Source organism: Choloepus didactylus, chromosome 4 (assembly GCF_015220235.1).
Source record: "Choloepus didactylus isolate mChoDid1 chromosome 4, mChoDid1.pri, whole genome shotgun sequence".
NCBI lineage: Eukaryota > Metazoa > Chordata > Mammalia > Pilosa > Megalonychidae > Choloepus > Choloepus didactylus.
This window is the reverse complement of record NC_051310.1, coordinates 35,284,767-35,305,652: the sequence shown is the minus strand read 5'-3', so window position 1 is coordinate 35,305,652 and position 20,886 is coordinate 35,284,767. Positions and strand designations below refer to the sequence as shown.

The 20,886-nt window shown below is 37.5% G+C and overlaps 1 protein-coding gene across 2 annotated transcripts in view; it reads left to right on the top strand.

Moving 5' to 3' along the window:
- Window positions 1-20,886, top strand: part of YLPM1 (YLP motif containing 1) — a 66,624-nt gene that overhangs the window by 25,950 nt on the left and 19,788 nt on the right. For both annotated transcript variants that reach the window (XR_005216286.1, XM_037832290.1), the window contains exons 5-10: window positions 9,986-12,106; window positions 14,805-14,928; window positions 19,134-19,554; window positions 19,667-19,759; window positions 19,991-20,186; window positions 20,719-20,837. Coding sequence is in view for 1 of the 2 variants with exons in the window: in XM_037832290.1 (XP_037688218.1) it covers window positions 9,986-12,106; window positions 14,805-14,928; window positions 19,134-19,554; window positions 19,667-19,759; window positions 19,991-20,186; window positions 20,719-20,837 (3,074 nt within the window). In the remaining variant the exon portion in view is untranslated. The remainder of the gene's footprint in view (window positions 1-9,985; window positions 12,107-14,804; window positions 14,929-19,133; window positions 19,555-19,666; window positions 19,760-19,990; window positions 20,187-20,718; window positions 20,838-20,886) is intronic.

The following is a 20,886-nucleotide window of genomic DNA, read 5'->3' as shown; positions in this document are numbered from 1 at the left end:
CCACGCTGAATGTGGGGCCATACCTCCATGGAAATAATCTAATCAGAGTTACCACCCACGGTTGGGTGGGTCACATCTCCATGGAGACAACCTAATCCAAAGGTTCCAACCTAATCAAGACTAAATACATCTACCTCCACAAGATTGCATCAAAGAACATGGCTTTTTGGGGGACATAATACATCCAAATCAGTACCCTATACTTGTATTGATGCCTTCATTTGGACAGTTTCATGGCCTTCATACTGTAACTTTTTAACCAAATAAACTCCCTTTATAAAAGCCAATCCATTTCTGGTATTTTGCATAAAGGCAGCATTAGCAAACCGGAACACTTGTCAACACTTGATATTGTTAAACTTTAAAATTTTTACCATCTTGGTGAATGTTTAGTGGCAATTCAGTATGATTTTTAATGTGCATTTCCCTGATAACTAATGAGGGAAATTAGTCCATTTGATTATTGGTCATTGGATTTCCTCTTTTATGAAATGCCTATTCAGGTCTTTCCCCTATTTTTCTATTGGATTCTTTTTTTTTCTTACTGATTTGTAGGAGTTTTAAAATATATTCTAGGTATCAATTCTTTGTCCATTATATGTGTTGCAAATTTCTCTCTTTGTTGTTCAGTGTTTTAATTTCTTAAACCTCAGTACACCAGAAAAGTAGTCTTCACCATTTACCACCTGGGTCTAAGAAGTCCTTTTTATTATTTTTAAATTTTAAAGTAATTTTATGAATAATTTACTGAATTAGTAATAAAGGGATAGTGAAAAACAAGTGATCAGAAATTTTGGTAAGAATTTCAAAAGAGAAAAGCCCTTGGTATCGAGTAAATCTTGGCACCCAAACATCGTAAAAGGTGAAGTAATTCTGTCAACATATCGTTTTAGCAAAGCAGGATGGTCCAGGTTCTTGTCACAAAGTATTATGTGATGATGTCCTTCCTATTGAATAACTAAGTGGAAGAGGATACCACATTTCCTTTCTGTCCTTTGGGATATATTGTTACCTTGTTGAATCTTGAGTTTGAGAAAATTCATCTAGGATATTATCATGGGAAACTCATAGTCTGAGATTTCATTTATTTGATCAGTTTGACATCATTATTAAGGCTCTTTTTTGTGTCCTGTTTAAAAATCCTTGCTTACCCCAAGGCCATGAATATATTATTCTATTTTATCTTCTGTCTTTTATTGTTTTACCTGTTATTTTTAAATGAGCAATCCATATAGAATTGATTTTTTGAATGAATGGTGTGAGGTAGTGGGTCAAGGTTCATTATTTTCCATATTGCCATCTAGTTGGCTCCAACATCCTTTATTGGAAAGGTCATCCTTTCCCTAATGCTGTGCAATGTCATCTTCATCTTAAATCAAGTATCTACATTTGTGAATTTATTTCTGGATTCTGTTATTCCTTTGACCTAGTTGTCTATCCTTGCAGTAGTATCAAACTGTCTTTAACAGTCATAGCTTTTTAAGTCTTGGTATCCATTTGTGTAAGTCCTTAGATTCTCTTCTTCCATAATAGCTTTCTTTAGGGGGCTAGATGGTAAATATTTTTAGGCTTTGTAATTATATGTGATCTCTCTCAAGTATTTTCCTTCCTTCCCTTTCTTCCCCCTTTTCTTCCCCTCTTCCTTATTTCCTCCTTTCTTTCCTCCTTCCCTTCTTCTTTCCTTCCCTCCTTCCCTCCCTACCTCCCTTCTCTTCTCCTTCAAAAGTGTGGAAAACCACTCCTAACCAGATCTGACCCAGTTAGCCCTGTATACTGACCTGCATTCTAGATTGTCTTGACTATTTCCAGGTCCTTTGCATTTCCTGTGTAATGTTTAGAATCAGCTTGTCCATTTTCACAAAGCTGCTGGAGTTTTGGTGAACTTTGCAAAGAATCTCTTGATTGTTTTGAGAAAGAATTGACATCTTATATCAGGGCCTCTGATTCATCAGAAATACTTTTTGGATGATTTTAGGATTGTAATTATGTCCTTCCTTCCTTCTGTAGCTGTCTTAGGAGGATTAGTAATGCTAATTACTAATGCTATAGTATTATTTTTTGCTTCCATTTGTCATGGATGTTTCTGTTTATAGTGATTACTTCTCTTTGGAAATTTGATTTTTAGGAGCTTGGTTTATACATATTAGAATATGGGCATTATTTCATATGAAAAACAAAAAGGCAGGAATTTGATTCCAGAATTTAGTTCCTTGTAATTCATGTGGTCTGCTGATTTTAGCATGTTTATGTAGATGTTTATGTTTATGTAAGGATATTTGTATTTCTTTACACCTCTTCAGTTTTTATACCTATTTTGGAAATTTTATATCATATTTTTACTAGTTCTAAGTGTTTTATACATAGATTTTGTTTTTTAGGAGCTTATGAAACACTTAACTTTACAAGGGAAACTTTTCTAAATATACACCAAATACTTGTTTATTTCTCTTTTAATCTAATCACTGTGCATGCATGCATCTTTTTAAATTATATTGAGTGAGTGCAAAATATGTTTTTACTTTATTTCAAATACTTGTCTTTATTTGTTCAAAAGGTCACAGTATTTCATTGTGTTTTTGTAAAGATTACTTATTTTTGTACATTCAGTATGATTATATCTTAATATATTTATTCCAGGGACCTACAATCTTTTTGCTTTTATACATGAAAAAGGTTTTGATAGTCTGGCATTTCGTAACGCACTTGAACCTTGAAAATTTTAAATGCGTTAACAGTAAATAATTTCCATATTGTATATAGTGTTAAAAGTTTATCCCATTTGGTTGGTATATATTCTGACCCTTAAAGAATAAAGAAAATGATGGCCCTTGATGGTTGATCAGCAGTTTAATCTGAAAGCAAAGCGTCCTACCCTTTCAGGGAAACTGCATATTATATGTGTGTAGGTATGGGGCTAAGCATTAAATTTCGTTACTATACTGAGTCTTGGCTATGTTCTCTTCCTCATTCTTACCTGTTTACCTTTAAGTGTCTCCTGCTTTCTCTGTCCTTTCTTCTGGCCTTAATGCATGACCTCTTTTTCTGAAATCCCTTTCCTCCTATTTTTTGCTTGGCTAATTCATATTTTTCCTGCCCTAGGGATGATGCTTCAGTAATGATGTATTAGGCTCCTTTATAGAGTCAAACATTGGGGATATCATAGCAAGACATGTCCCATATTTATCAAAATCGGTTTCAATTGTTTGTTTATTTGTCTCACACTTCCTGTGGACTGGGAACTCGAGGTTAGATATCACTCTATTTCTAGCACTAACTCAGTACCTGATGAATTTGTAGGTGTTCAATAAATGTTCCTTATGCCAAAATATCAGTCATGGACAAAATTCTCAAGGCATTCACAATTTAGTTAGGAAGGCAGCTTGTTCACAGTCAGAATTTGATTATAATTCTAGGTAAGTTTTCTTACTATGTACGTTGCGGAGGATAGTCTTCTCTTACCATTAATGTGAACTAATAATTGCTGAATTGAATGCAAAGCAGATGATTTTACACAACTTAAACAATTTAAGATATTATTATTTCAGGTATTTTGAATTACTAAATGTAACTTCAGAAAAGGGAACCAAATCATCACAAGCCCTGCTGTGTAGCCTCCATCTTTAGCATTGTGATATATCCTTTGAGAAGTCCCTGGTCAGCAACTTTTCCCTTGCCTATAACGGTGCCAAGCCGTCATTGCTTTACATAGGCCGTCTATCCTAGTGCTGCTTTCTTTGGCTCAGCAAACATTTTTATTTGACTTTTATATCTTTAACTTAGCACCTGTTTCACAGAGAAAACCAAGGTTATCAGGCCCAGTAAAACCTCTCATTTCCAGCCTTTACCTTTATTTATTAACCTTTTATGCACCCACCTTCTTCTTTCTTGTAAGTTTACGAAGAAAAAAATGTTCTCCTGACTAGGGCTTGTCCTCTTTCTGTCTTTTAAAGAAACACCTTTTACATTTTTATCAAATTGATTTACATAAACATTGTTTAAAAAAAAAAATCAAGAGCAGCAGCCATCCACTTCTGCAAGCCCCCCTAGATTTGTTTCCCAGTGGCATCTTCTTTTAATTCTTTAGCTATTTCTTTGGGTAGTTAGCTTCATATCTCTAAATAATTCGCTTATGCTGTTCTTTTTTGATTCACACATTGTAGATGTTATATAATTATTGTTCTGATAAACATTTAGTTCTTATACTCCACTCTACTTCCCTGCCCCATCTGTCCCATATACTTATTATGCTTGTCATTATTTTCAGATAAATGAGTAAGTAATGTTTGCATTTTTTTGTAAATGTTCATTGTAGAACTTAGTAGTATGCTATGATTACTTTTTTTCCTATAATTTCCAGTTCTTTCTTCTTGTACTATCTTCTTTAAAATGATCTGTGTGCCTCCTACCCCGAAGTACCATCTCCTTTTCTCCTGGAGGATCTCTTTTCCAAAGTCATGCATCCTCTTTGGGATGCCTGGGCTGCTTGGCTGGTTGCTTGCTCTCGAGATCTGCCACATGGCTCTTACTACAGCATTTCCCTTGTTACTCTCCCAGATTGGATTCACTGTTTATTGGATCTCATGGCTTCCTGTTTGTGGTTTATATGCCTTCTTTTCCCAAGGGAACACTCAGGTAGCATGCTGAGAAAGTGTGGGTGGGAAGAAAATTGAGTCCTTACATATCTGAAAATGTCTTTATTCTAATCTCATACTTGATTAATAGTTTAGATACAGAATTTCAATTGAATGTAATTTTTCCTCAGTTTTAGGGTCATTGTTCTATTTTCTTTTGTCGTCTGTTTCCCCATGGCTAGAAACTTTTTGAATCTTTTTGTCCCTGGTATACTGAAATTTCACAAAGATGTACCGTATTTTTTTCCTTTTGTTTTTTAGATGTGTTAATTATACTTAACTACTTAGTGTGTTGGATCCTTTCTGTCTGGAGATTAGAATCTCTTAACTCTTGGAAACTTCTTTGTGCTATTTCTTTATTAATTTCTTCTCCTGTTTCCTATTTTCTTATTTCTGGAACTCCTCATTAGTGAGATTTTGAATATGCTAGATTATCTCTTCATTTCATTGTACTTTCTGAGATACTTTAACTTCTAATCCTTTTGCATTTTTTATTTTGAGAACTTAAAAAGTTGTTTTCTACAGTCCTTCTGGTTCTTTCCTTTTTTGTATATAGCATATTGTTCTTGATTTATAGGTAAAATATCTCTAAGGATCCCTCTGAAGATACCAAGCTGAGATTTCTTTAAGTCCTCTTCCATTTTTTGCTTTACCTCTATTTTCTTCTTTTCCATATTCAACATGTTTCTTTGGTTTATCCCTTTCATTTTGGAGGCTTTCCTCAAATACCTAGTAATCCTTGGTTGTCCATTTATATTTAAGAGTGGGAGACACTGAGAAGCTGATTGGGAGCTCTCTGTGTTGGAGGGTGGCTAGGAAAACTGGCTGCTAATTCTAGGGTATCCTCAAATATTAGAATTTAGAGACTTTCAGTATAGGGGGAGGCTGTTTGTTGGTTCTGAATATAGATTTTAATTTACATCTTTTCAGCCCAAGTCTTTACTCCTGGCCTTTCTCAGCATCCTTGGTGTCTGAGAGTCTTGAACCTCTCTGGGGTTCTGTGAGCAACCAGCCCCATTTTGATTATATACCCTTTTGCAACCAGCACTCCAACTTCAACTTCTTCCTGTTCCATAAGTTACCACTCACATTTGTTTGTCATCTTCCAGAATTAAAAAAAAAAAAATTCTTATCTGCTGATGGGTTCCTCTCTTTCTGTTTATTGTGGATTTATCTATTCTTTACTTCCTTGTGATGACTTTATAATGTGTCAGTTTGGCTAGACTGAACTACCTTTCCCAGAATTCCTTTTCTTGTATGTTTCTTGATGAGGGTTGGCCACAAAGGAGATTTTTGTACCTAAATGGTACAGTTATCCCTGAACAATCAAAAACACTCTGATCCTTTTCCCAGAAGAGGATATAAAGTCCCTTTTTTGTCTTTGGGGAAAACAGTCAGTCTTCTAGCTGTGTCACATACCTTAAATACTGAAATATAAAGTTAACTGTTAATACATCTTAAAGGATAAAACAAATTAATCAAAAAATATTTGGTTACTGTACATGTTTATATTCAAACACATATATATCAAATTAAGGAAGAAATATTCATAACTTATAGTCCTTGTTTTTGTAATAGGTCACCTGGTTGTAGCTGGTATCCTGTAATTTAAACACTGTGCTGTAAAGTTAACTATTATTAATGCATCTTATGTTAGATGATTAGGGGATAAGAGAGGGAAGAAAACGAAGGTTTTATATATATGTAAAATTAAACGTTCACAAAAAAAAAAGGAAGAAATTAATAATTACAGTCTTCATTTCTGCAACTGGTCAGTGATCATAGTTAGTATTTGTTCTAGTTTGCTAATGCTGCTGGAATGCAAAACACCAGAGATGGATTGGCTTTTATAAAAGGGGGTTTATTTGGTTACACAGTTACAGTCTCAAGGCCATAAAGTGTCCAAGGTAACACATCAGCAATCGGGTACCTTCACTGGAGGATGGCCAATGGTGTCCGGAAAACCTCTGTTAGCTGGGGAGGGATGTGGCTGGCATCTGCTCCAAAGTTCTGGTTTCAAAATGGCTTTCTCCCTGGACGTTCCTCTCTAGGCTGCAGTTCCTCAAAAATGTCACTCTTAGTTGCACTTGGGGTATTTGTCCTCTCCTAGCTTCTCTGGAGCAGGAGTCTGCTTTCAACAGCCATCTTCAAACTGTCTCTCATCTGCAGCTCCTGTGCTTTCTTCAAAGTGTCCCTCTTGGCTGTAGCTTCTCTTGAAAACGTTACTCACAGCTGCACTGAGTTCCCTCTGCCCATCAGGTCATTTATATGGCTCCGCTAATCAAGGCCCACCCTGAATGGGTCGGGCCACGCCTCCATGGAAATAGCTCATCAGAGTTATCACCTACAGTTGGGTGGGGCACTTTTCCATGCAGCACCAAAATGTCTGCCCCACAAGATTGCATCAAAGAGTATGGCTTTTTCTGGGGGACATAATACCTTCAAACCAGCACAGTATTTATACATACTTTCTTCCGTTATTCATTTCATATTCCTTTTGCCCTCAGCAAGCCCCTTAGTTGGTCTTAGTTCTTTGAAGAGTCTGTGCTATTAGCAGTCCTTCCTGAATTGGATTATTGTAATTTTCCATTTACTTTAATCACCGAACATAGAAGTATTAAGAGGTGTTGTAAAGGATATCCCACATTCTAGGCATGTTTCTTCTTACCCCCATTTTATAGTAGCAGTACAGTTTCCTCTTGGTAGTGGGGATCAGTCACCCCAGCCAGTACAGTAACTCCCTTTGTTTCAGAAACTTGAGGAGCCCAAAGTGACCACGTTTCCATTTCTTTTTTTTTTAATTCATTTTTATTGAGATATATTCACATACCATGCAGTCATACAAAGCGTACATTCAGTTGTTCATAGTATCATTATATAGTTGTGCATTCATCACCAAAGTTAATATTTGAACATTTTTGTTACCACACACACAAAAATAATAAGAATGAAAATTAAAGTGAAAAAGAACAATTAAAGTAAAAAAGAACACTAGGTGCCCCCTCCCCCCATTTTTCTACTCATTCATCCATACACTGGACAAAGGGGAGTGTGGTCCATATGGCTTTCCCAATCAGATTGTCACCCCTTATAAGCTACATTTTTATACAATCGTCTTCAAGATTCATGGGTTCTGGGTTGTAGTTTGATAGTTTCAGGTATTTACTGCTAGCTATTCCAATTTGTCAGAACCTGAAAAGGGTTGTCTGTATTGTGTGTAAGAGTGCCTGCCTGAGTGACCTCTCGGCTCCTTTTGGAATCTCTCAGCCCCTGAAACTTATTTCGTTTCCTTTCACATCCCCCTTTTGGTCAAGAAGATGTTCTCCATCCCACAATGCCAGGTCTAGATTCCTCTCCGGGAGTCATAGTCCATGTTGCCAGGGAGATTCACTCCCCTGGGTGTCTGATCCCACGTAGGGGGGAGGGCAGTGATTTCACCTGCCAAGTTGTCTTAGCTAGAGAGAGAGGGCCACATCTGAGCAACAGAGAGGCATTCAGGAGGAGGCTCTTAGGCACAATTATAGGGAGGCCTAGCCTCTCCTTAAGCAGCAACAGTCTCTCCAAGGGCAAGTCCTGTGGTAGAAGGCTCAGCCCATCAAACCGCGAGTCCCCTATGTCTGTGAGCACATCAGCAACCATCGAGGTGGGGAAGCCAAACACCCCTGAATTCTCCACCAGCTCTTCAAGGGGGCTTTGCATATTTTTTTCATTGTTTTTTTTTTTTTAATCGAACTCTTTTTTAAAAAAATTAACTGTATCAAAAAAAACACAAAAAAAACATACAGTAAAAAAACATTTCAGACAAACCATAACATAACAAGGGAGTAAGAAAAAGACAACTCCATTTCAACTTCCAGTTCAGTAGAATCATTGTGGTATCCCCTGGTAGAAGCATTCCTCCCTTCAAAACTTGTAAATCAGAAAAACCTATAGTAACAGGGCTGGGAAGCAAAACTTGTTGAAATTGAACTTATTACTTTTAATTGATTTTGCAAACAAATGAAACATAAATTCTTCTGTTTCTCATCTTCTTGAAAGACATTATGGTCCACTCAGTCACGTAAGCTAGAAACCTTGGAATCATCCTAAATTCTTTTCCATTTTCATCTTAATCCCACCTGTTACCTAATCCTATCAATTCTCCCTTCTTTCACACTAATCACTTTTATCCCTTTCTCTATATCCTTATATTAGTCACTGTCTTAGACTAGGCATAATCTTGACTCACTCAAACTGTAAAAATAATCCTTAAACTTTTTTCCCTGACTGCCTCATTACTTAACTCTCAGTATGTGGCTTTTCCACTCCCTCTTTCTCAGCTCTCCCAGATGCTATCCCCTCTTTTCTTCAGCCATGCTAAATTATTTGCTCTTGTAAACATGCCATGCTGGGATGTGTTTTTCTCCCTTTCCTTGTACTGCTTCCTCACCCTCAGGTCCTTGCCACCTATTTCTTTCATCACCAACACCCTCTGTCAGCCTGATCTCAGAGATTTGTCTTTCAAGACTTAATTTAAGCATCTGTTATTGTATAAAGCCTTTTTTAGACAGCACCTTCTTTTCCCAGTAGAATGAGCATTCTCTCCTCTGTTGCCTTTTTGTATGCAGGTAGTCTTTACTCGGTATACTTATTGTACTTACTTACACTTAGATTTTCTTTCTACTATGTTGTAAACTCTTTGAATGCACAGATGACATTTTATTTGTATATCCCTTGGATGTAGAATGATGCCTGACAAATATGGTATATGCACTAAATATTTACTGGATGAGTTAATATTTGGGTCCATAGCAAAAACAGCTCTGTCCAGACTATTTAAAAATGTCAAAGCATACTCTTAAGATATGGCTGCTGTTTTTTATACTATTGTCAGTTAAACTTTTGTCAGGTGTTAATGCTGGTTCCAAGAATACTTACAACCACCCTGTATTTTTGTTAACTGTTTCGTATTTAGTTTTTAGTTATATTTTAAAATTCTAAAAGTATTCTCAGAGTGAGCTATGGAACTTAACTTTTTTTTTTCCATTTAAAATGTGTGGACTTTTCTGTCTACCAAGGCAGTCAGAATTTATAATTGCCTTTTAACAATTCAGTGTTACCAGTGACTTGCTGCAGATGATGTGTCAAAGTGAATTAGATACCACTGACATGATTTCCAAAGCCTGCCCTGAGGCCTTCTGTAAACTGCCACCTTAGCATACTGGTTCTAAGATAAAGGTGACTCGGAATTTGTTAATTACTGAGTCATTGTTGTAAACAAATTCTAAGGCAAGAATGCCTTAAATATTCTTACATGGAGATTTTTTTTTTTCCTGCTTTACTGTTTTGAGTAATATCTTTTGTTTTACTTGTAGATTTGATGGTCCTCGAAGATTTGAGGATTTAGGGTCAAGGTGTGAAGGACCGAGACCCAAAGGGCCTCGTTTTGAAGGAAATCGCCCCGATGGGCCAAGACCGAGATATGAAGGTCACCCAACAGAGGGCACTAAAAGCAAATGGGGAATGATTCCCCGGGGGCCAGCATCTCAGTTTTATATTACCCCCAATACATCCCTAAGTCCTCGACAGAGTGGACCACAGTGGAAAGGCCCCAAACCAACTTTTGGACAGCAGCATCAGCAGCAACCTAAGTCACAAGCAGAACCTCTTTCAGGAAACAAAGAACCATTAGCAGACACCAGTAGTAACCAGCAGAAGAATTTTAAAATGCAATCAGCTCCGTTTTCCATTACTACAGATATAAAGGATGCCAAGGCGGCTCAGTCAAATGAGAATCTAAGCGACTCTCAACAAGAGCCACCTAAAAGTGAAGTCTCTGAAGGGCCCATAGAGCCTTCTAATTGGGACCAGAATTCTCAAAGTATAGAGACTCAAATGGACAAAGCCCAAGGTGTTACTCAGCCTGTACTCCTTGCAAATAAGCCTGTACCTACTCAATCTACTTTTCCCTCAAAAACAGGGGGGATGGAGGGAGGAGCAGCAGTAACAACATCATCATCGTTAACTGCAGATAATGATTTTAAATCTATGGGTATTGGTCTGCCCCATTTAGAAAACAACCAAGATAAAGGGCTGCCTCGGCCAGATAACAGAGATAATAGGTTAGAAGGCAGTCGAGGCAGCAGTTCATCTTACAGAGGTCCTGGGCAAAGCAGAATGGAAGACACACGGGATAAAGGACTGGTAAACAGAGGTCGAGGCCAAGCAATCAGCCGTGGCCCAGGGTTGGTCAAACAAGAAGACATTCGTGATAAGATGATGGGTAGACGAGAAGAGAGTCGAGAGAAGATGAGCAGAGGAGAAGGCAGCCGGGAGAGAGGGTTGGTGAGGCCAGGAAGCAGTCGGGAAAAAGTGCCAGGTGGTCTGCAAGGCAGCCAGGACAGGGGTAGAGCTGGCAGCCGAGAAAGGGGACCACCTCGGAGGACCAGCAGTCAGGAGAGAGGACCTCCTCGAAGGACTGGGAGTAGGGAGAGGGTACCACCCCGAAGAGCTGGGAGCAGGGAGAGGGGACCACCTCGAGGACCTGGCAGTCGGGAAAGGGGATTGGGAAGACCAGATTTTGGTCGTGATAGAGGTCCGTTCAGACCAGAACCAGGAGATAGTGGGGAAAAAATGTATCCATATCACCGAGATGAGCCTAGTAGAGCTCCGTGGAACCATGGAGAAGAGAGAGGGCGTGAAGAGTTCCCATTAGATGGTAGAAATGTGCCAATGGACCGAGAAAGACTTGATGATTGGAATAGAGAGAGATACTGGAGAGAATGTGAACGGGACTATCAGGATGATACACTAGATCCATATAACAGAGAAGACAGGTTTTTAGCACCACCATCTCGGTCTCATGATGGCGATAGGCGCGGCCCTTGGTGGGATGATTGGGAGAGAGATCAGGATATGGATGAGGACTACAATAGGGAAATGGACAGGGACTTGGATAGGGATGTGGATCGGATTGGAAGACCCATGGATATGTATGATAGAAATTTGGATAACGAGTGGGACAGAGATTATGGGAGACCACTGGATGAACAAGAATCACAGTTTCGTGAACGGGATATTCCACCTCTTCCATCTTTACCACCTCTCCCACCTCTTCCACCCATGGATAGATATCGGGATGATAGATGGAGAGAAGAAAGAAATCGAGACCATGGGTATGATCGAGATTTCCGTGATAGGGGTGAATTGAGGATTCGAGAGTATCCAGAAAGAGGAGACACATGGCGGGAAAAGCGAGATTATGTTCCTGATAGAATGGACTGGGAAAGAGAACGGTTGTCAGACAGATGGTACTCGTCTGATGCGGATAGACATTCTCCCATGATGGAGCACATGCCCTCCTCACATCATTCCTCTGAAATGATGGGGTCAGATGCAAACTTAGACTCTGACCAAGGCCTTGGAGGGGTTATGGTTCTAAGTCAGAGGCAGCACGAAATCATTTTGAAAGCTGCACAAGAACTGAAAATGCTTCGGTAAGTTGACTACTTAAGATCATTCCTTTAGTGAAAACCACGTTCAGACTGCTTTTTTAAAAAGTGATGTGATATATTTGAATGGGATCATTTTGCTTCAAGTTCCTATCACAAACTTCTAACTTATATTTCTGGTCATTCAGCTTTGTTTTAGGGGTGGGCTGGGCATTTAGGAACTGTGTTAATTAAAAATTTATCACCTGAAATACAAAAATGGATATCCAGTCTTGGCTTTTTGTAGATGTGTTGCTGACATGCCAGGTCTGTACATGTTTGAAGTGTCAAACTTCAGCTTTTTAGTGCTCTGTATTTCACAGGGCTCATACGTGACCTCCATTTTCCCCAGTAGGCAGCCTGTTATTTGGTATTAGATCCAATAGCCTTCATATCCACTAATCTTTAATACAGTTTTGGAAAGTGCTGTCAAGGATTCATGTTTTTCTCAGTGGAAGCTAAGAATGTTTGTCCTGGAAGTGTCCTCAGATTCGTCTAACCATTAATACTTTCTTTTTGGGATTTTTTTTTTTAATCTTTCATTATAACTAGAAGCAGATATGTCTACTTGAGAATGTTACTTGTTTATGCATAATCAAATGTTCTCTTTGTAAGATGGGGAATAAAATTTACATTTCTTGACTAACAATCAAGTACACATATATAGGTATCTACATAGTACTTCCCATGTAGTAGCAATAATAACACAAGCTAACATCTATTGTGTGCTTACTGTGTGCCAGGACCTGTACTAACTCATTTAATACTTCACTTAAACTGCATCCTAGGATAGAAAGTCAGTTACAGATTTTAAGCTTTTTAGCAATTTCTTAAGAATTAACAATGTTTTGAGAAAATAAATTAATGATTAGGTTTTGATAGAGTTCCATGTATTTTTTCCTTCATTTTTCATTTCTGATCTGTAAGTGTGTAGATTATATCAGTTGAAATTATAACTGAAGCTTTAGGACTAGAAAAGTATGATGAAGAAAAATAGCTGTAGGTAAAGATAAGCAATCGGGTGCCTGAGATAGCAAAACAAGTTTCTGAGGTCTATAGAAGATATGCTCTAAGAGGTGTATTTTTCCCAGATTACTCATGAGGAGGATGTGAAAAGCATGCCACAGAACATCCAGCTACTACACTATTCACTTTTAAACCACAGGCACCTTTAATTGTCTCAATCCTCCTGTCTCAAATCCTTTGATCTCAAAGGCCTACAAAGATAGGTAGTGTTTTCCCCACTTCACAACTGAGAACAGTAAGGCTCAGAGAGTTTACATTTACTTGTTGAGTAAGTGGCAAACCTAGAATTTGAACCCAGTTCTTTTCAACTCTGAAATCTATGTTGTTTTTGGAGAATACAAAGCTGATTGGTGTTGCTAAGCCACCAGCCTTTCTTTCCTTTTCTTTTTAAATTCTCCTTTTCATCCAATATTGCTTTGTGTAGAAATGCTGGATAAAAGGTCCTTCTTTTTCATCAACTTTTTTTATACTCTTTCTAGGCAATGTAAACATAAACAAACAATATGAGAAGTAATGGATAAGAGTGGTCACAGTTGAATATAAGTAGGCTATGTTATGTTGGGGTAAAGTCATAAAGAATATTATAAGGAATATGATTTACATAAGGCAGAAAAAAATCTTGTATTACATACTTGACCCTTATTTTTTGTCCATTTGCGTTACTATGCTTTACAAAATGTAGGGAGGAAATTTTAAAAGTCTGCAGAAGTTGAAGCAGTAGTTAACCTTTGTTTAAAGTGGGCATTGTAAGGAAAAGTAAAAGGAATTTGGCCAGAGATTTCAAAACAAAACAACCCTGAGGAGTTGCATAATTACTCGTTAGGGATATGAAGTATTGTTTTTAATGACTGATTATTTTTCTTACCCTCTACAGCAGGGCTCATAAGGGCCAAACAGGTAACAAAAAGAAAGGAAAGTGGGCCAGGAATAACTCAGTAGTGTACTGGGGATTGTGGCAAACTATTTCATCTAAAGTGGGCAGCCACTATTCCATTCCAGCTGATTGTTGGCATGGGGAAAAGTAGGCCCAGTGTTGACAAACTTCTTTAAAAATTTGAATATGTATGTGAAATATTTTGCTTTGTAAATAATAGCAATGAATTTAAATTTTAAAAACTTTTCTAGGACTTCAGAAGTAGGTTCTTATGATATGTTAATATGCCTTAAAAATACCATTTAGTATTTTCACCAAAATTTAGAAAGGAATTAAAAATGAAACTATTTAAATAAAACACACACACACACACACACACACACACACACACACACACACACAACTCTCTAGGCCGTATTTGGCCTATGGGCCACCATTTTGCAACCTCTGGTCTAAAGAGTAAATTGAACAATAACCAAAAAAGAAATAGTAAAATAGCTTTTGGTTCAATCAAAGAAAAACATGACCAAGTAGATGAGATGCTAGAATAGACTATTGAGGCAGGTTGTAGAATCTGTCCTTAGAGATCTTAAATACTTTATAGTTATCTATAGATTATAACTGCTCAGTAAGCTACATAAAGGCAAGAGAGGGTTATACCAGAAGTGCTCGGTAGGCACTGAAGGTCATCTTTTAGGACAGGGCTTTTAGGTCTTTTCTTTTATACAGTGTTAATTGCAGTCATTTAGGAATGGAATAGACATGACTTTTGTACAATTGCAGTTTTGTTTTATTTGTTTACAGAGAGCAGAAAGAACAGCTTCAAAAGATGAAAGACTTTGGGTCTGAGGCACAGATGCCTGACCATCCACCACCCCAGGAGTCAGTGAGATTGCAGAATACATCTTCAAGACCTGGGATGTATCCGGTATGGGAAAAAAAGTGCTCAGAAAATGAAATCGTTTCAACTTTGTATGTTTTTGTGTTGAAGACTTGTGTGATTAGGTTCTCCCTTTATTATTGTTTTGTTTTCATTTGTTGTTTTACCTTTAAACCAGTGGTGGACTTAATTGTTATGCACATATATTACAGTACAACGACAGAGTTAAATCACCCTTAAACCTTTTCATCAAATTAGCTTTTTCATTTCTCACTGTTCTCTTCCATCCTGGTTTAACACATGACACTGATATAGTTGTTGAAGTCAATGACCACCATGATATTTTTGACTCCCAAAATCATATCTCCTGACCTACACATGCATCTGCCTAGAGGGTTTGTCTCTGCGGATGTGTCTCCTATCAAACTCAGCATAATCAAAGTGGAGCTTATTATCATCCCCCAATAAACTTATTCTTTCTCTTCACCATCACGTAGTCACCCAAACTCAGAATCTGAATGTCAACCTCTTTCCTGTACCTGAACCCTATGTATCAGTCATTCTATTGATTGATATTATTACCTTTTTAATATTGTGCAGATATTCTCTTTTCCTTCCCCACAATCTCAGTTCTAGCCTTCATCAGTTCTTGCCTAGATTATTTCAGAACAGTCCTAATTTATCTGTCCATCTCATTTCCCTCTGATCCATTCTCTGTATAAGCTTTTTTGATATGTAATTTACATACAGTAACATACATCCATTTAATGCTTACAGTTTGGTTTTGACAAACGTTTACCAAAAGATAAATTCCCATCACTCCCCAAAGTTCTTTCGTGCCAGTTTGTAGACAGCATTGATGTGATTTCTGGCCAAAGAGGGATATTTTAAAACATAAATCTCACCATGTTGTTCCCTGACATAAAACCTTTCAAGGCTTTCCTATTGCTTTCAGGATAAAATCTAGACTCTTTTGCATGACCTTTTATGTTCTTCCTGAGGTGGTCTGACCCCTGCTTACTGTTACTTGCTGTTCAATCCCTTTAACACTGCACTCTCCCTCCATGTGGAGCTATTTCAAATTTTGTGCATGTGCCAGGCTTTTCTACTTCTCCATGCCTTTGCACACTTGTGTGTTGTTCTCTAAGTCTAGAGTCTCTTTTCCTTACCACCCCCTCCTCAGACTGTTCATCTTGTTCATCTTTTAGAACTCAGTTCTGCTGTCTTTTTTATTTCTCTCTCACTTGTGTGAGACGACTGCCTTCATCTGTGCTCCTGTAACATCTTATGTTGGCTTCTGTCATACCTCTTATCCTATTGTATTTTGATTTTCTGTCCTCTTGTCTGTCTTAACATCTAAACTGAGCCCTTAAAGATAGGAACCTTGTCTTCTGTCTTTGTTTCTCCTAGCAAATGGTAGGCGCTCTAAATTATGGATCCACATTTCTGCTTTATTCACATAACAAATCATAAACATGTTTCCATATTACTACAGCTTCCATGATGTACTATTTTTGATGTACAATATTTTATTAAACACTTCCATTTCTGTTGGACTTCTGTTTCCAGTCTTTCATTCTTCCTGTTGATACAACCGTAACGAATCAAGTTCTTATTTTGAATAACTTCTTAAGAGTAATTTTAAATTCCCAAAGTGAGATCCATCAAAGAATAAGGACATTTTTTAATCATTTTGTAATATAGCCAAATGGTTCTCTAATAGTTGTATGACATCTCTACTACAGCCTTGCAAGCTTTAACTATTTAATTTTTTCTTTTGCTAAATTTGGTTGTTTTAACACAGTGTTTTAATATGCATTTTTTGGTAACTTGGGAATGTGAATATTTTCCTGTATTTTTTAATTATATTTCTTCTGTAAATTCTGGTTTTGTCCTTTACTCATTTATCTGTTAGACTCTTCAGGTTTTTCTTATTGATTTATATTATCCTTGATGTAATACAGATATTAATCCTTTCTCATATAAATACTGCAGGGTTTTTTAATAAACATGTCTTTTGCTCTCACTATATAGTATGAATACAACACTTTTTGTTTTATTTATAGACATAGTCCCAAGAGTTCTTAGGATAGTAAAAACTGCCTGGTTGGCTCTGCCCCAAACAAAATAATTCTATCCCATATAGGCATATTCTTAACAATGTTTAAAGTGCCATATCCTCATAAAGTTTACCTTTAGGTAATAGCCATTTGTCTTTAACTCAAGCCTATAGTGACCTCCAGTTAAATAATGTTCTTTACGTATTTGTCAAATTCATTTTGTTGCTCAAAGTTTATGTTTGAAGATCGGCCTATTCATAGGTAAATATGTGAGTAATTTATATTATTCACTGTCCAAGAACTACAATAGCTGTCAGTGAAACAAAAACAAACCAGAAACAGTGAACTTGGAGAAAGGAGACATGAGTATTTGAAACAGGTTTACAAGGATTAAAATAAAATTTATCTGACAGTGGGGTTTCAGTTTTGAATCTGTCTGCCAAGAGGTTCTACCATCTCCTTAATATACATTTCCCTTGGCATTTGGTGATTGCTTTGGGAAAACAAATGTAAATGTGGCAGAATACAGTGGCACTCCTTTCTGGAGAGATTACAAATTGTCTCATTTGATTTCTTTGTTTTATTTCCCACTGCTGATGTTGTGTGTTGGTATCAGCCTTGCCGCACACTGCTGTTGTCAGCCTGACAACTGAAAGGCATAGAAGTGAGGAGGGTATCTAGAGTTTATTTTCTCATACTGAAATTCACTTTTTGTAGAGGAGATAGGTCTCTAGAGTGGGAAGACGGTATATAAGAGAGTTTCATAACTAAGAAGTGAGCATCAGTATTACTTGTGGAGGGTTTTGTTTTGTTTTGTTTTTTTGCTTTGTTTTTGTTTTAAACTAATGCTGGGATCCCAGCCACAAAAGTTCAGTAGGTTTGGGGTTGGCCTGGACATTTGTGTCTTAAGTGGGTACCCTCTTAATTTTTAATGGTATGCTTTGCTGATAACTGCATTTGTAGCTAGAGAAATACACTGAATTCAGTAACAAAGGAAAGTAAAAGCAGCTAGCATAATCAATTTCAGTAAATTTGGGGAAGGAGAAGAAAGAGGTTGGCAGGTATATTGGGGAAGGAGGTGATAGTGTTGAAGGCAGTTTTTAAAATAAAAAGTTTTATTGAGATGTAAGTTTCATACCATATAATTCACCCATTTTATGTATACTGTTCAATGATTTTTAGTAAATTTACTGTGTTGTGCAACTGGCACCATAATTCAGTTTTAAAATATTTTTTATCATCCTGGCAAGATCCCTTGTGGCAGTTTACTGTTAATCCCTATTCTCATCCCAGCTCCTTGCAACCACTAATCTACTTTCTGGGCCTTTCTGGCATTTCATATAAGTGGAATTCCACAACATGTGTGGTCTTTTGTGTCTAGGTTCTTTACTTAATGTACTGTTTTTGAGATGCATCCGTGTTGTATTACAAATCAGTACTTTTTGTTGCCAGATAACATTCCATTGTAACAGCCACGTTCTGTTTATCCGTACACCAGCTGATGAGCATTGGGGTTGTTTTCTCTTCTTGGCTATTAGGAATAATGCTGCTATGAATATTTTGCATGTAAGTCTTTCAGTAGACATGTTTTTATTTCTCTTGCATAGATACCTAGGAGTGCAATTTCTGGGGTGTGTGGTAAATTTATGTTTGACCATTTGAGAAACTGGTAAACTATTTCCAAAGTGGCTGCACCATTTTTCATTCCCACTAACCATCTAGGAGGGATCCTGTTTCTCTACATCCTTGCCATCATTTGTTATTTTCTGTCCTATTAATTATAGCCATGCTTGATGGTGTGAAATGTAAGCTCATTGTGGTTATAATTTGCATTTCCCTGATGACTAATGTACATCTTTTTGTGTGCTTACTGTCCATATATTTTATTTGGTGATAGATCTATTCCAAACTTTTGCCCATTTTTAAAATTGTGTTGTCTTCTTATTGAATTGTTAGAGGTTTTTTAATATTCTGGATACAAGTACTTTATCAGATATGTGATTTGCAAAAATTTTTCCTTCTCCATCGCTTGTCTTTTCATTGTTTTACTGGTGGTGTTTTGAAGCAGAAAAAATTTGGAGTTTTGAATGAGTTCAAGTTATCAAATTTTATGGATCAAAAACCAGATTTTAATTTCCAGATCTGTGAAAAGATGGTGGTCTTTTCCACTAAGTCCTTTATTTTGTTCTCCAGCCTCCAGGGTCCTATAGACCACCCCCTCCTATGGGTAAACCACCAGGTTCAATCGTAAGACCCTCTGCTCCACCAGCAAGATCATCTGTTCCTGTGACTAGGCCACCTGTTCCAATACCGCCGCCACCACCTCCTCCTCCTCCACCTCCACCGCCTCCTCCAGTGATAAAGCCACAAACTTCTGCTGTGGAACAGGAACGCTGGGATGAAGATTCTTTCTATGGGCTCTGGGATACAAATGATGATCAAGGACTGAATTCAGAATTCAAGTCAGAAACTACAACAATTCCATCTGTTCCATTGTTACCGCCCCCACCTGTTCACCCGTCCATTCCCCCTCCTGGCCCACTGCCTATGGGTATGCCACCAATGTCCAAACCACCACCAGTGCAGCAGACTGTTGATTATGGTCATGGCCGAGGTGAGTAATGGTGCTGAACTCATATTTGGGATTCTAAAGGGACCGTTAGCTTTAGCTTTAGCTTCCTTAAGCTTCACTCTTGACAGCATTTATCCTTGGTTTTGTTTATCAGATCTATCCACTAATAAAGTTGAGCAGATTCCCTATGGAGAAAGAATAACACTGCGCCCAGATCCACTCCCTGATAGATCAACGTTTGAGACAGGTAAAGAGTCCCAGAGAGATCAGTACTTTTCAACCTTCTAGGGTCTAATTATATCACATGATTTTTCACTTTTTTGAGATTATTTGGGCCTGCATTTGATGGACTTAAAAGATTCTTAACTTGAATTTCATGGCAGCTATTTATACTAGTTCTAAAGTTAGATTTGTACTTTTCTGCTTTTATTTCAGAGAAAGGGATAGACTTCTTATTTCTTACTAATTGTTTTTGTAGAGCATTCAGGCCAACGTGATCGTTATGATAGAGAAAGAGACCGTGATCAGTATTTTGATCGTCAAAGTAATGCCATGGCAGATCATCGAGATTTTAAAAGGGATCGGGAGACACATAGGGACCGAGACCGAGATCGTGGTGTTATTGACTATGACCGGGACCGATTTGACAGAGAACGCCGACCGCGAGATGATAGGTATGCTATGAAAATTATCTTTGCCAGGTGTGCAAATTATCATATACTGAAGGTCAGCAAAAGTCAGTGTAGTTAATGGAAATTTAGTATTTAGTATGTGATGTATTCTTTTCATCCATGTGTGTATATAATTTGGATTTGGAAGAGCAGTTTTGGACCAATTTTATCCATGTGTGTATTTAATTTGGAGATGGAAGAGTAGTTTTGGACCAATTTTAAGGAAAGTATGTACTTGAGTTTTCCCCGCTTGAATTCTAGAGAATTAAATGGGAGTTGGAGATAGCCAGAAGGGGAAGGAAACAATATCGTCAATAAAGGTAACTTGATTAGTAAGAGAGGAATTTATTTTTGCAATTCCTGGACTTTTTAGATGTGTGTATGCAAGGATCTGAATGGAAAAGCAAAATCAAAATAGAAATTATTGACTATGTAGAGTAACTACTCATAGCGAAAACTGGGCAGATGATATTGTTGCATTATAAAGCAGAGACCTCCAAATACTTTTTTTTGTACTTCCTGTCAAACCTTCTAGGACTCAATCATACCGAGACAAAAAAGACCATTCCTCATCCAGAAGAGGGGGGTTTGATAGGCCATCCTATGACCGGAAGTCTGACCGGCCAGCCTATGAAGGACCATCCATGTTTGGAGGTAGAGCAGTGCATTATTGACTATAAGGGTGTTGAGAATGTAAACACTG